At 37.5% G+C, this 16746-nt stretch overlaps 2 protein-coding genes across 6 annotated transcripts in view; both read left to right on the top strand.

Moving 5' to 3' along the window:
* Positions 1-16746, top strand: part of LOC146485634 (ras-like protein 1) — a 567471-nt gene that overhangs the window by 482985 nt on the left and 67740 nt on the right. The window lies entirely within an intron of this gene.
* On the top strand, positions 878-8768 carry LOC146485655 (uncharacterized). Its single transcript, XM_085103002.1, has 6 exons — positions 878-1007; positions 3085-3106; positions 4023-4193; positions 5964-6086; positions 6707-6777; positions 8535-8768. The coding sequence occupies exons 1-6, from the start codon at positions 924-926 to the stop codon at positions 8547-8549; spliced, it is 486 nt and encodes a 161-aa protein (XP_084959128.1). The 5' UTR covers positions 878-923; the 3' UTR covers positions 8550-8768.

The following is a 16746-nucleotide window of genomic DNA, read 5'->3' on the forward strand; positions in this document are numbered from 1 at the left end:
AAAAATGATTTGTGAGCAAAATCTATCCATATTCTCAAGGATACCTTAATTGTTTGCTTAATGTAAAAAAAGCTGCTTCTTTCAATTTTAAGGGTTTTTTAATTTGTGGTCATGGTAGTGATGGTAGATTAACCTTTAGCGAGAATATTAATCTGTTTTAAACACGTGACTCACGGTTACACGTTCACTTTAGTAATTATTAAGTGAAAGGAGAATCTAAAACTAAGTCACTTTTAGAAGCATTAATGCATTTATAGAAGCCGCACAAACGGAAATTTTTTCTTCAAAGAATCATATTCGTCAGAAATTTCCAACATCTAATCAATTAGACACAGATGAATAGAAAATGTGTTGAACGACCAATACAACAATATCCTGTGCAACTCGTTTATGATTTTCCAGCGCGCATTATTTACGTATCCAAGTTAAATCAACGGAAAAAATATTATATTAAAGCCGATACCGCCAGCAATGAAAACACTGATAAATGTCAAGGAAATGAGTTCATGATTTTGGTTTCCAAAATATTTAAATTCAAACATGAGGTCTAAGATTAACGTAAAAATAAAATCTAACAGTAGAATAAAAGAGTCAGAAAATCACACAGTCATAATTTATACTATTTTTCTCAAATTATTCTTTGACAAATTCTAGCTTATCGGTTATTAAATTAACAAAAGCAAATTACAGAAAATGATAACAGATTTACGTCAAGCTAAAAGTATCATTATAGTTTATTCAACTGTTCAAACGACAGTTTAAAACAAGTAATGAAAATGGCTTTTGGCCTTCAAACTGTCTGTGAATGTGATGGACGTTCATAAATAATACTAGATTGCAATTAGAATATCTCATTATTTTTTGTGTTAAAAACAGCTTAATGATAACTGCTAACTCACACCTGTGTTAATCGAAGAGACAACATGGTTGTGTACAGCCTTGTCGTCTTTCTATTGATTTCTACCGCTTCGGTGGTAGATGTATCTGCTGGCAGAATCAATCATAAGGTTTGTTATTTTAAGTCACTTTTGTCATTTTTTTAGTTCTTTGCTATATTTATGGGTTTGGAACAGAAAAGGCCCCTCGGAATGGACGTTAATAGAAATAGGAGGGTTCAGAACGTCTATATTTTCAGAGAGCAAACACATTGGCCAGATTTCCCCCAAACGAAATGAATACTGCCTTTGAAACTGGATAAAAAAGTTTATTTTGAGCACTGACTTTTAAAACAGTGTCATTATTGAAATAAAGTCGTTTGATGGTAAGATATATACTGCATTTTAATAGATCTTCAAAAAAAGATTTCTAATGATGAATTTCCCGCAATGGCTATTCCTCGGCATGGAATGAAAAGATTTCCACCAAGATAACGTTTTAAGATGCAGATGTAAGGTTCAAGAAGAATTTCCGAAAATTTGAGGCCAGCCTTAAAGATTTCACAGAAATTAACGACTGACTGGTTAGGTAGTCAGAAAACGACCAAATTAATGACAGCAAAATTAATCGAATCTTTCTTAAGCCTCTGTGTACAATAGGTAGTTTCTCTTGGTATAACTTATAAAGAACCACAATATTTTTGTTACGATGTTTTGGTTGATTAAGTGTTTCGGCAGAATCAAACATCTTCATGTAGCAATGACGGTGTGTAAGACATGAGCAAATAATATTGTTAATCTTTTACTGAAATCTTTATTACTTAAGCCAGAAAACTCGCTAAATCAGCAAGAACGTGAACCACTTTTATCGATATTTGTTCCCAATGCAGTATATCTGGGAAATACGTAAGAAAGAAAATATAGTAACATCACAGTTAAACACTTTTTTTCTAATATAAAAGTATTTTTGCGCATTTTAAGACTGTGTGAAAGCAAATCGTAGCATGGGCTATTTAAATGGTAAAAGGAAATTGGAGGTAACCACACATTATTCAGAGATAATTAGCAACAATAATTCTAAAAAGCGTTGAGATGCATAACAATATATGGCATTAAGAATTTGTTACTTATTCAGTGACACAGGCATACTCTGAAAAAAGAAATTCAAGTTTTCGCAACAAGAGTCGAGCCTAAGACGTTTTTCTGTAAATTAAAGCTTCGTTATCTCAAGCAAATGCTTGTTTACTCCCAATTCTCATTTTCAGTTTCAATAGCACTTGCTACGATCTTCTTTACACAAATACTCATCAACAATTTTGAAGTAGTAGGTATATAGCCTTCTTAGAAATTATTGTTTCGCGGGCCATCCCGTATGCGCAGAAAGTATGCGCAGCGGCAAAAAGAGGCACCGTCCTTCAAAGTTGTGAAACCGCTAAGCAATCCAACTTAGTGGAAATGTTCTTGATAAACAACCGCACGACAAAAAAATGGAAAAAATGCAGGATACAGTATCGAAAAAAATTGCTTGTTATACAAAAAAATTCACATCATTCCCAGATAATATCGTAAAGTTTTTAGTTTTGTCCCATTCAAGGGCAAAAAAATTGTAATTTCCTTGTCTGAATGAGGAAATTGATGGTTTTCTCCCATAAACCACAAAGTACAAATTGCATCATTTTAAAACTATTTTGTTAAAACCTCCGATATGTCTGGTTTCTTTATAATTAAATATATGAACCATGACTTATATTCACGCCCTTAATTAGTCAATACCCGTTTTATTGTGAATATTTTCCGACGAATAAAAGCAAATGAAAAACTAGAGAAAGTTCCAAGCCATCCCAACACAATGTACTTCGCGTGTTAAGTTCTCACTTTTATATTTTTTCCAAACAAAATAATTGGCAGTAATTCGGATCTGTGAAAATGTTAGCTTCACTGCTAAATGAGCTAAAATTGATGTAAGTGTTTTTTGAGCGTTTTATAATCTTGTTGATAATAATTTTGGTCAATACATTGTTGAAGTTGTTTTGGATCCACTCCACGGACAATGTTGCAATGAATGTTACCATCAATAAGCAGACAGGGCAAAAAACATAACTAACATGAAAATAGCCCAGAATATAAAGAGATCACTGATGTTTTTATATTTATTTATTTCTTTATTTCTTTATTTATTCATTTATTTATTTGTTCTTGAATCTGTTAGATCATAGAGAAGAGATCATATGGTAAGTTTCAAAAAGTCATTAATAAATCATAAGCTCATTGACCTATCAGATGGTCAATAAAACATCACGTGCAGAGGTCTTAAAACCGGATAAAACCTCCTCCTTATTAGTATGCGGTGTTTAATGTATTTCTCGTATGCTAATATCCAACGTTCACAAAAGCATCATTGTTATGAATTCTCTTGACACCAGCATTTCCAGGAATGTTTATGAAGCCGTTCAAAAAACTCGCGGTACGTGTTTTATCGGGTCTAAAACCACTCGGCTGCACCTCGTGGTTTTAAATCCCAATAAAACATTTCAGCTCGTGTTTTAAACATTACATAAATGCTATATATAGTTTCCTGTACCTTATTTACAAACGCCACCGTATTTTAATTTCACAGGAATAAAACTTTAGGCGCGGAACATTTGTTTCAAAACTTCTTTCAACCCAGATCAGTACTGAGGCTGCGAAGTCGGTCGGTTCAAAAACCTTTTCTGTTGCATCTTTTCCGAGTGAGGTCATAATAAATATGATCAATTTCAGACAAATCACAGTACATCGCAGATTTCCATAAATTTAGTTCACACAGTTCTTCTCACTGGTTTATTCTTGCTTAAAAACACAATTTTACCCAATGCTTTAGTATCTTTCCACCCATCCCGGGGTGGGTCAAATTATGATGTTTGGTAAAATGTTTAAGAATTGTATTAGCGTAAATCAACTTGGGACTTTCTCACTGCTTTCCCGAGTTGAATGCGAGAGGTGATAATCCAACACTGTTGTTTATTATACAAATTAAGACTTTCGTCTTCATCGTCATCGTCATTATCATCATCATCATCATCATCATCATCATCGTTATTATTATTATTATTATTATTATTATTATTATTATTATTATTATTGTTTACTAATTATTCCCTTGCACAGATTATGAATGTAATAAGAAGGTAATTAGCCGTAACCCTTGCGAGAAAGTGGCATGTCCTAAAGGAAAGCATGGTCCACCTGAATATTTGTATTACCAATGCACTAAAATGCCGGAAAACTGTCCCAAAAAAGAAATTGACCCAGCAGCGGAATGCTGTCCAGAAACATGCGGTAAGTCGCTTCAAATAATAATGTTTTTTCTATATAATTTTTAAATGAATTAGTGATTGAGTTGTTAAGGACGGTGCCTACTTTTGCTACTGCGCATACGTTCTGCGCATCTCGAGATACTCGGGTTTCCTATGGGTGGTAATACAAATACAGGGATATTTTTGCACGGATTAAAACTATGCGGAGAAAACAGACCTTGGCAAGTGCCCTAGTTATCTATAAAGAAAACTGAGAGTAACCATGCATTTTTTAGAGATAATTTCTGTTCAATTTGGGAAAAAATTCAGCACATTGTTTTGTATTTTGGCTCTTTTTAGAATCCTGGTTGCCTAATTATCTCTAAAAAAAATGCGTGATTACCCCCAATTTTCTTTTTGGATTCCAATTGCCCTTGCATAAAATACCTCTGTATAAGCAGGCACCGTTCTTAAAATTTAACACAATTTACTTTTATTACAATTGAAGTAATTTTTTAATAGATCATTTCCTAGTTGCATTGAACGTTATTATAAAAGCGAGGCTAAGTGCAAAGTTTTTAGTTATGAAAATTAGTTTTCATTCATTTGCAAACAAACCTTATTTTCTTATGAAAAGTTTTGCACTTAGCCTCGCTTTCAAAGTGAGGTTCACAGCAACTCGGAAATGGCCTATTCAGTATAACTCAAATTAAATCGGCCGTAGATGACTGTTTTTAGTACATCGTCTTCAGAGATCGACATCTTTTCGCGTCACTCTGTATTTTTTATTGACAAGGTTAGTTTTATCAATTATCCTTTATAGTTTACAAGCGCATGCATCTAAGGTATTTTGCAAAACACAATCTCTTTTCCAGGCACAACGTCCTGGCGTTTCTTTATTTCTAGCGAGGTTTAACTTTTCGAAGTTGTCATCAAGGTTCTCCAATACTGCGAGCTATGGCGTGCTTAGAAACTATTTGCATAAATGTAACACCTAAAAATCTGATCGCAATCTCGGGCAAATTTAATGAATAGTTTCGTAACAGCCTTCTTAAACTCAATTATAATTCATAAAGAGGAAAAAAAGAAAATCAATACTGTGACGGAAATTTGGAAAAGTGATCTTAATTATCAAAAAAATTGATGAAATGCTTCCTTTGAATTTCTCCGAGAATTTTAAATGGTTTAAGAAGCTATATCAAATACACTCGAAAGAGTGTTTCATCCGATTATTTTCCAAACATCTAGAAGTGAACTGAAACAACAAGGCGCAGCCGAGTATTGTGATCCCACTTTGCGGTGTTTGGAAATTGGGTGCAGCATTGTTCCTCATTTTTTTCATATATCATTTAACCCAACTTTTATCCAATTCAGAACTAAAATAACCTGAGTTTCAATTTTCAAATCAGTGATATGTCTTTTTCAAACAGGTTGACATGATGAAAACTAGAAGGGTGTGTTATCTATGTATAAAGTAATCTCAGGTTAAAGTGTATCGGTCCGGACATAGTTAATAAAAGGCAATGGTTATGAAGCTTGACAAACTCCTTTGTTATATGTTTTTGTTATAGCGTTTGTGCACAAACTACAATATATTTCGAACTCTGTTGAAGCAACTGACCAATAGAAACGTTCGTGCTAAGATATTCAACTGTGTTGTGAACATTTAAAACAAACGATTGTGCACGGTCGAGGCCCTTCCAACATAAACTGCAGCACCATTGTTTTCATGGCAAAGTTTCATAACCAGTCCCTTAATTAACTATGGTCTGGATGAACACACTGCTTAAACCAGTCCATTTCTTGTTAACAGTTTGCAGTGACGGTAATCGAATGTATTCAGCTGGTGAGAAATTTGAGTTTTTTAAAGACGGCCAACATTACAGCTGCGAGTGTGGATCAAATGAAGTACCATCCTGTCAGCCTATCTTCATAGGTAAATACGCAACAGTAAATTAAAACTTAATGACTGGTCTCGAGGGAAACACCTAATATTATTTCTCCGAGGACTAGTGCAGGACCATTTGGGAACAAAACAAACAAGTCTTTGATTGATTAATTGATTTATTGATTTATTTATTGATTGATTGATTGACTGATTAGTTGATTGATTGGCGGCAAATAGTTCTATAGTTAGATGTCATGTGATCATGAATTAGTTAATCAACGCATGCGCTCAGGCTGCAAAAACCTTTACTAATTAACAATGATAGCTATATTGCATAAGTCTGTTATAAACATCTTCACTAAGAACATTCAAAAATATCGTTTCATCGCAAAGTTAATCTACAAGAACAAGGCAGGTTAAATTTCCAATATCACTTTGAAGATGACTAAAACAATAAGTGCTTTCTTCGAAAATACTTTTAGCCTTTGAAAAGTTTCAGATTCGAACTATTGAAAAATGTTTACAGCGCGACTACTGTTACAGGAGCCAGCAAATAAAACCCAAACGTTTGAAATTATTCACTGTTCGTATCCTACTGTGATCTGATTGGCCAGTGTTTAGTAGTCGCACTGTAACAGTAACCTCTGATGAGTATAATTTCTTCTCAGTCCCACCAAAGGAACCCAGGCCCCCACCAGTTTTCCCTCCGCCTGGAGAAGTTCCCTCCGAAAGAATTGCGGTAAGTGCCAAAGGGCTGTTCATCAACAAAGAATTTTTTTTAATTTTCCTTTCTAATATTTGGCATTGGTGACCGCCGAGGCCATACGGAGTGAAAGGGGAAAGGATGGCTCAGGCTTTTTAACCTATATAAACCTTTTCCATAAATGGCTGCTGATAAATAATTTTTTGTTTGCATTAAAATTACCTTTACCAGCGCAGTTAGCATTTGCAAAATTCAATAGAATTTTTGCTCTAAAACAAGATTAGTAGCGCTGATTAACATATATCGAAAGGAGTAACAAATTGGCCGCCATTTATGAAAAAATGTCTATGGAGCGTTGCCCAAACGTACGACGCACACGCAATCCCACCATAGTTTTAAAAACAATACAACTGCCATATTATGAGTGGTGTTCATCACCTTGGTTCGAAATGATAGGTGAGTTTAATCGTTTGTCTCACAATTCAGTCACATAGATGTGGATCGCGACGTTTCGACCGCTATATTCGCAAATACTAATACCATACACCACATGTCGTCAGCTACGTTCATCATCAAAAAGACTTCTTTTTAATCCACCTTTTAATTTGAAAACTTATGGCGCAAGATCTTTCTCCATGGCATCCCCCTCACTTTGGAATGCGCTGCCATTTAATATTAGGAACAGTTCTTCGGTGCCCGTTTTAGAAATAAACTTAAAACTTTTCCTTTTATAAAAAGCATTTCAATAAACTTTTAGTTAAGTTCTTTGTTGTTATTCTTGTAAAGCGCCTTTAAACTAATTATTATTATGGCAGTAAAAACTTCTGGATGCCCAGATATCCTAAACAATGATTGGGCGGGCAGCCGTAGCCAATCAATGCAACGACCAAAGTCCTTACAATTAAATTCCCAACTCCTGATCATAAAGATCCTAGTGATTAAATTCTAAAACTTTATACTATCCATAAAATCCTCAATCTATTATTATTATTATTATTATTATTATTATTATTATTATTATTATTATTATTATCATTATTATTATTATTATTATTATATTGCTGGTCTTTATCAGGCGATAGTGTCGACTGATTGCGTAACAGTATAGGTAGCACCTCAGTTTGTGTTGATTGAACACGATAGAGACATATGGCTTGTCCCAACCCAATCCTCCGCCGTTTCAGAGCGCGACAAAGCGACAGGTCACCATCCGCTCTGGGATGAGGCTACGTTTATTGACCGAGACCCACATTGGTACAGTCGTAGGGTTAAAGAGGCTATTGGCATAAGAGTTCACCCTGACAAAATCAACAGGGATAATGTAATTAAAATTCCAGAAGCATGGATGCCAAGGATCAAACAACACAGCAGCCTATCAGTACCAAGGCGGACAATTTCTAGTCTGAATTACAAGGATAGGAATCCTCCAATCAACCTAAGAGGCCTAAGAGCCTAATCAACACAAACCAAGGTGCTACTTATAGTGTTATGCAATCAGTTGACACAATTGCCTGATGTATAACGGTCAAAGCGTCGCGATCACATCTATGTGGCTCAATCGTGAGACAAACGATTAAACTCAGCTATCAATACAAATGCCAGTTCGTTTGCGTAAACGAAATGAAAATGATATGTTGTTTAAAGACTCTCCAAGAAGCCTTTTGACTAGAAAAGCAGTGAAAAATTAAATCTGGAAAACATAACAAGCCCTTTCTCCCCCCCCCCCCCCCCCAACTTTAGACTCATGACTTAAGGTAAAATCAGCTCAGATGTATGTGTTTATTCTCTCCTAGGCGCAAAACGAGTAAAGAAGGCAGCAATCTCCTTATGAGGTCTGGAAAAAGCAATCAAGATTGCAACTTACCATTCACAGACTAACACTTTAGTGAATCGATTAAAGATATGTAAGTCAAACAGGAAAAATGATAACTAGTGTTGAGGAACTTGGTTGAAATAAGTTGTTTAGCTAGAAAACATTAATGTAGAACTTTGAAAGTCCCAAGTAAATAAAACAGCAAAGCAATGAATCAGTGTATGTGGTGTTTATGAAAGTGCACATTTGGTGTCTTCTTCAAAGGGGAAATATGTGGTAAATTTAGGGGAGGGGCTCGGGGGCCCTGCTCTCCCCTCCCCTTAATTTTATGACCAGAACCGAGACCCGCTAGTCCCCATCCCCACCCCCAGAACCAATACCCGCTGGTCCCAACATCCATCCCCCCTCCCCCCCCCTCAGAACCGAGAAATGCAGACTAAATTTCGAGTGCTCTAGCGATATGTAATGAAAGATAAGGTAAGGAAACAAACGCCGCCTATCATGTGACCACAAGAACCAATGAGAGCGCGCGTTTTGATGCGTGACGTCATGGTTTTGAGACAAACTACAGTGTTAGTCACATTACATGGGACAGATCTGGTCACCCTGCCCTCTCAATGTTGGTTCACAAGATTGGCTTAAAAAATTCCGAAAAACAACATTGAGAGGGGAGGGGAGCAGGAGAGGGACATTTTCGGCTTGGTTGTGAAGTGTCACAACTAAACTTGACTAGGACTGTAGATCGAGATGACAGAGCCAAGTGTTCATGTCCTTTGTGCTCTGGGGTCAGAGTCAAAAACACATTTTTTCCCATTTCTCTGACCATTGTTTTGTGTATACTTTACTTAAGTGTTTTGTAATATTTATTTTCGAACCAGCGTGTTTGAACGAGCTCAAAACTGAACCAGTGGACATGTTCTTATCGGCTGCTGTTGTCAATTTCGGCCAGTGTGCCATTGTCGAGTAGAGCAGTTTGTTTTCCTTTTTTGTGACCACTGAGTGTTAAAAAAAAAAATTTGTTTGATCTGAAAACGGCAAATTGGAGTCTTGAAAATTCACGCGTGAACAACAAGGCTGCTATTTTGATTGATATTTGATCTTTTACGCATAGGACAAAAGCCTTGCTTTCTGGTTTAAGACCTATAAATATATGCGTAGACAATGCATTCTCATTGGTCAGTCTTTCTGAAGACAATAAGAACAATAGAGGACAAAAATATCCCTTCTAAGGGAGGTGAGGAACGAACATGAAACTGCGCAATATCGCGTCAATGGGTTAATTTGGGTTTAAGGAATAAACTAATGATTACGTAGTAACTGAGTGAGTGCCATTCGACTGCCTCCGAAAGACTATGGAATGACTAAGTTGGCCATGAGCGAAAACACAACTGCTTAGCAGTCTAGATCAGCTACACCCAAACATGGCCGCTATAAGGGGCGGGTGTTTTTTTAAACCGCACAATCATTTGGAGGGCGATAAGGCAATTAGTAAGAAAATGCAGCAAATACACAACGGTCGTTTTATTCCTTTAGAATTGCTGAAACACATCTTACGGTTTACACAGATCCCTTGCAAGCTCCACATTTGAGATATGGCTAGCCTGCGTGGTAGACGCATGAAAAATATAGGGCGCGCGAGGTGTGTCTCCCTCCCTCGCACTCCACGCTCTTTTTTGCGCCCTATGTATTTTTCATGCGCCTGTCACGCAGGCTAAGATTTGTTAAGAAATGCACGATAATGATATGCATGAACTGTATTGTTGCGTATGATAGACATCACGAGGTGTCCCCTACCCTAAACTCTTACTAAAACACAAATAATTCTGTCAAACATGAAGTAATATTAAAATGACAAAAAGGTTCGTCTTATATCAAGTACCCAAATTCAGAAATAGGTGCATTTCTGGAAATAAGGGTATATATTACAAATAAAAAGTACTACATTTCTTTCTTGTTGCTTAATACAGAAAAGCCATTCATAAGATTTTTTTTCCATCAAAAAACGTTGGGAGTTTAAAGCTGGGTACACTCTTATCACACTGCCTCTAAACAGAGGACATTTTTACCCTCTGATAGTCTCAGAATTTGATTTGATATATGGCAAACCATTTAACTAACGCTCATTCACTCTATGATTGTCCAGTAAGTAAAACAAGAAACACAACAGATGAAGCTGTTTTCGCAACAATCTTAGAGCTTGAAAAAGGCCAGTTAAAGAGTGTATGTCCGAGATTTTATTTGCTAGATCAAATCGTCATGTTGTTGTCATGTGAAAATCGCAAAAAAATAAAGCATCCCTATTAATTTTCTTCTCTGAACTTGAGGCATAAAACGTGAAATTTCACTTCCGGTGTGATACAATATACCGCGCAGGATGGCAGACTGTTGTTAGTATAGCTGTAACGTCAATACAGGATCGCTACTTTCGCAGTTTCTATATTCCTCAGTTGTTTCGTTGTTACGATTCAATACCCCGGATCACAATTTCTCCCCCCGCACGCCAGAAACAACTAAGGAACCAAGCAATCTCTCTGCACGTGCTATATGTTTTTGTACATTTCTTTGCCGTCATCAGCAAAACAACAACGTGAAATGACCAAATTCAAGGTTTTGTAGAGAACGCGAGCACACGATGGTAATTTTTCCTTCTTCCTCCTTACGTGAACGCCGTTCCTATCAATTTTAGTTCCAGGATACTTTGCCAACATTGTACAAGTTAAATGAATTGGAAAAATCGCGAAGAGATATATTTTCAAGTGACTTTTTTGCTGCCGTGGCCGTTGTCTTTAAAGGGGAATTATCACGGGGTTTTGATATCTTTTGTTACAAATGATGAAATAAGACCTTCAATCAGCTGCCAAATAATTCTAGGATGACGAGAGGAAAGAAATCAACTCAATTCTTGAAAGGAACAATTCGTGATCTGTTCTAGCGGATTTTGGAAACAAAAATGCGAGAACTTGGAAAACATTAGCCTAATATTTTTCAAGTTTCAATCCATACCGGCCTACTCTGTGTCTGGACAGAGGCACTAATCAACAGTTTTATTGCACTGGGGTGATAATTTATAACAAACTCGACAATTATTTCGTTGTTTCTGCTGGCAGACAAACATTTTTGGGTTTTGAAATGACAGCAAATTTGCATGACACTTCCCCTTTTAGTTCCCTATTGGTGATCCTGTACTGACAACAAAAAATCAGCATCTTATTGCAATTTGGGAGTGAGATATTAGCTCTGTTATGCTCCGACCACCCAATAGAAATCCTTGTAATTTTGTCTCTGTTCTCAACGGTTAAAACAGAGACAAAATTAGAAGGATTTGCATGGAGTCATTGAAGCATAAAAGTCCCAATATCCCACCAACAAATCGCAATAAGATGCTGATTTTTGCCAAGAAGGCATTTTTCATCATGCTCTTTGCGAACGCCTTAATAAATCCCATAATTTCAAAAAATTCGAACATTTGTGACATCACACTTTAGTAGTCTGTTGGTGATCCCAAGCAAATACCTGTCCCATCATGCCATCTGGGCGTTTCATTCTGCCGGCAGGTCTGCATCGCTGATCTCCATCATATGATCATCGTAGTGCTTACGAAGGATAAACTCACTGCGAAACTCCTCTGAACAAATCCAACAAACGTGTTCTGTAAGACTCCTTGGCTTCTGCATCGTTACTGGCGTTCCTCTTGTGTGAGTCTTTTCATGTCGACGACAGTTTCCTGTGTCGTTGAACCACTTGTCACAGTGTTCACATTTAAAAGGTTTTTCTCCTGTGTGAATCTTGGTATGTCTATTAAGTCCATATTCACTGGACAAACAGTTATCACAATGTTGACATTGAAAATGTCGCTTTCTTGAACATTTTTCTCTCACTCCTCTATCTTTCTTTAGTTCTTCCTGCTCTCGCCCATTGGCAAGCCTATCATGTTGCTTGTCCTTAACTCTGTGTGTCCTCTCGTGTCGCCTCAGATGTCTTGCTTCGCTAAACTCCTTGCTACAGCGTTCACACTTAAAACGCTTCTCCCCAGTGTGTGTCCCCTCGTGTCGCTTCAGATGTCTTGCCTCGCTAAACCCCTTGCCACAGCGTTCACACTTAAATGCTTGTCGCTAGTGTGGGTCCTCTCATGTCTTATAAGTTTAGACCGATACAGAAAAGACTTACTACAACGCTCACATTGAAATAGTCCCTTTCCTGAACATTTTCCCCTTACTCCTCTACCTTCCTTTAGTTCTTGCCGCTGTTGACCTCCTTTCCCATTGGCAAGCCGATCATGTTGCTTGTCCTTAACGTTGTGTGTTTTTCTCGTGTCGCCGCCGATGTGCTGCATCACTAAAACACTTGTCACAGTGCCCACACTTAAAAAGGCTTCTTCCCAGTATGGGTCCTTTCATGTCTAACTCCGTTTCCTGAAGAGCTAAGCCACTTTCCACAATATCCACACTTATATGGTTTCTTCCTCGCGTGTGCTCTTGTATGCCTTGCTAGTGAATATCGATTGGCAAAACACTTGCTACAAGTTTCGCACTGAAAAGACGGCTGGGCTGCACCTTGATCCTGCTGTTGTTGATCTTCTGCATCGGTAACAAGCAGGCTAACCGGATTTTTGACTGTGCGCGCTCCTCCATGCTTCTGAAGATGCTTTGGTCGCCTACTATACTTCCCAATCTGGTTGTTCCTATGAGATGTCTTCACTCTATGCGAACTCTCATGCCGTTTGTGACCACTTGGGTCACTAAATCGCTTACCACAATGTTTGCACTCAAAGGGTTGTTCCCCTGTGTGTATCCGTGTATGTCTCCGTAAGTTGCTTAAAGAGAAAAAACACTTGCCGCATTGTTGACATAGATGAGACTTCTTTCCTTTACGCGTTAATTGTTCCTGTTGCGAATTACGAGGCTTTTCTTTTCTGCGTGTCGATTTATTCCGTGCTAAATAGCCCGACTGGGTAAACCACAGACTGCCCTGTTCTCCATTAAATTGCTTCCCTCGCGTGTGTATTTTGCAATGTCTTTTTAGATCCCACGAACCGCGAAAACACTAACTACAATGTTTACACATGAAAGGTCGTTTTGCTGTTCCTTTTTGCTGCTGTTTATTTCCTGACACAGTAGCACTGATGTTACGTTCTTCCATCATAGTGGACGTCTCTCCAGAGTGTTGTCTTTCATGCCTCCGCTGATTTCGTACATCACTGAAGCCTTTCCCACAGTAGTTACACTTGAAAGGTCTCTCTCCTGTATGGGTCCTGGTATGTCTCCTTAGCTCCCATGCACGACGAAAACACTTACTGCAATGTTTACACATGAAAGTCCGTTTTGCTGTTCCTTTTTGTTGCTGTTCATTTCCTGACACAGTAGCACTGGTGTTACGTTCTACCATCATAGTAGACGTCTTTTCAGAGTGCTGTCTTTCATGCTTCCGCTGATTTCGTACATCGCTGAAGCCTTTTCCACAGTAGTTACACTTGAAAGGCCTGTCTCCTGTATGGGTCCTGTTATGTCTCTTTAGTTCCCATGCACGACGAAAACACTTACTAAAATGTTTGCACTCGAAAGACAGCTTTGCATTGCCCGTTGTCTTCTTCTGCTTTCCATTTTCAGCCGCTGCAAGGCTTCTCAAGTGTTGCTTTCCCTTAAGGAGCGCTTTTTCTCCGTTGTGTCGTTTTTCATGTGTTTGTTGATTTCGTGCATTGGTAAAACGCTTCCCACAATGCTTACACCCAAAACGCATCTCTCCATTATGCAACACTCTAACATGTCGAGTACGATTTCCTGAATCCGCAAAACGCATTCCACAGTCATTGCATTGATAAGGCTTCTCTCCTGTATGCGTTCTGACGTGGCGCAGAAGATTACCTGAATTACTAACACTCTTGCCACACTGTTCGCATTGATAACATTTCTCCCGTGTATGCAGACGATCATTTGCTTGGTTTTCTTTGGTGTCGTTACTCTTGCCTCTGGTGTGCACAATCTGGTGTTGACATAAGTTGCATGCTCGGCACTTCCCACACTGCTTGCATTGGTGAAGCTCCTTTTCCGCGTGACTTTTGGTGTGGCTGATTAATGCAGTTGAACGCCTAAAACACTGTCCACATTGTTTGCACTTGAATGCTTGTCCTGTATGGCTTTTTATGTGTCTTTCAAAAGCCGGTTCTTTTGAAAAATACTTGCCACAGATATTGCATTCAAAGGACCTACGACTCATCTTGATTGTACAGAAGGACACTTACTCCACAAGAATACCTTGCATCTGAGGAACCTGTAAGACAACGACAACCGCTTGTCAGATGTATGAAAAGTGAAAACTCTGTAAACGAAGGTACCTCCTTTTGCCACTGCGCATACATTTTGCCTATATTACCGTTTTGTATCTCAGTAGTGAATACTCAGATTGTCTTAATAAATATGTAGAGTCACATGCCATAAAATATCACAAATATTCCTTGGATACAACTTACACTTTACTCTGAACATTAAAACACATATGTCTTGCAATCGTCTTTTCAATAGCGTTGGGAGCTCAGCTCTTCCCAACAGATGATGATGGAATATATCAAACACGAGAAGGTGTGTGTCATCAGATATCCAAACACTGAGAAGTAGGTTGAAAAAACGAGGCGCAGCCGAGTTTTTTCTAAACGACTTCGAGGTGTTTGGATATCTGATGAAACACACTTTCGAGTGTTTGATATGGCTTCTCAAATGATCAATAATTCTTGGAGAAATGCAAGGCTAAATATTTCAAAATTTTATGGTAATTAGGAACACAAATCAAAACCACGGTCAGAGTAGTGATTTTCTTTGTTTTCTCTTGATGAATAATTAATGCGTTTGAGAAGTAATATATCAAACACGAGACACAGTGTTTCACCACATATCAAACACCAAAGTTGAAAATACGACGTGTAGCGAAGTATTTTTGACGGATTTGGAGGTTTTTGATATTGTGATGAAACACTGTGACGAGTGTTTCACAAAAATTTCAAACAAACTGATTTTGAAGGGGAAATTAAGGATGCAAAACCGAGGATTTTTTCATCAGATATCCAAACACGTCACGGTGCATGATAACCTTTGTCTTTGGCTTTTGAATTATTAATGATTTTGAGAAATTTAGTTCTCAAATTCATTTATAATGTATGAAGATGAAACAAACAAAATCAGCTACCATGAAGGGGGTTTGGAAATGTGATCTTAATTATCATAAAATTTGGTTAAAAATTTTCCTTAAATTTCTCCAAGAATTATTAGCTCTCTAAGCACTAACAGTGATCAGCATCAAATTTTTTCTTGTAATATTAATGCTCATTTAACCCCTGAGGTCATGAGAATTTAGGATATGATCATCCGAGGTGAATTTTCTTGATGTTTTAATAACTTTTCCCCAATACTTTAATAAGAGAAGTACGAGGACAAGACAGGAGAATTTGTTCTTTGATATTATGGGTTAAAGGGTTAATGGTTTGAGAAGCTAAATCAAACAGTCGAAATAGTGTTTCATCTGATTTCCATCAATCTCATACCCACAGTCCTCAGGCTCTTTGGCCAGCAGTTGATCGCCATGAGAGATGCTGGAGTACTGGAATTTTTTCAAGCAGGGTTTCTGCGGTAAAACAATGCAAGCCCTTACAAGGCAGCCAATCAAAATATTTTTGATTTCCCCAGGGTCTCTCCAAACCAACCACTGTCCAAACAGCCTTAGGACTTTGGGTATGATATTGGATTTCCATATAGCTGAAGCTGGTTTTTTTTTTTTTTTTTTTTTTTTTTTTTTTTTTAATAGGCTGCACCTTGTTTTTTCAAACCACTTGTTTCGAAACCAGATGAAACACTCTTTCTTGTGTTTGAAATGTTAATTAGAGTTTCCCTGAAGACTTCCCTTGACCCTCTCTCCTGTAATCTTTCCAGTTTTCTGGTGTTAGTTAATTGAAAATGCCACATCAGGCAACTATTAGTCAAATATCAATGGTAAGACTTAAAACCTCTCAGCTTGGCCACAGTTGGACTAAAATTTTTAACCTCATTAGCATACCAATCCTCCGACTCACTTTCGTACATACTTCTTCCACGTGATGACTAAAATTTAGCCCACTATCTAAGGTTACACCCACAAGTTTCAAATTTTCTGATGGCCTGATGTCACTTTCTTTAACAGTTATAAACTGCACAAAAATACTTCTGTAT

This window comes from Pavona decussata, unplaced genomic scaffold (assembly GCF_977016875.1).
Source record: "Pavona decussata unplaced genomic scaffold, jaPavDecu1.1 SCAFFOLD_25, whole genome shotgun sequence".
NCBI lineage: Eukaryota > Metazoa > Cnidaria > Anthozoa > Scleractinia > Agariciidae > Pavona > Pavona decussata.

Coding starts and splice junctions, on each gene's coding strand:
- LOC146485655 (XM_085103002.1), top strand. CDS start 924: ATGGTTGTGTACAGCCTTGTCGTCTTTCTATTGATTTCTACCGCTTCG. Junction 3,107..4,022: donor CATAGAGAAGAGATCATATG/GTAAGTTTCAAA, acceptor TCCCTTGCACAG/ATTATGAATGTAATAAGAAG. Junction 6,087..6,706: donor CTGTCAGCCTATCTTCATAG/GTAAATACGCAA, acceptor ATTTCTTCTCAG/TCCCACCAAAGGAACCCAGG.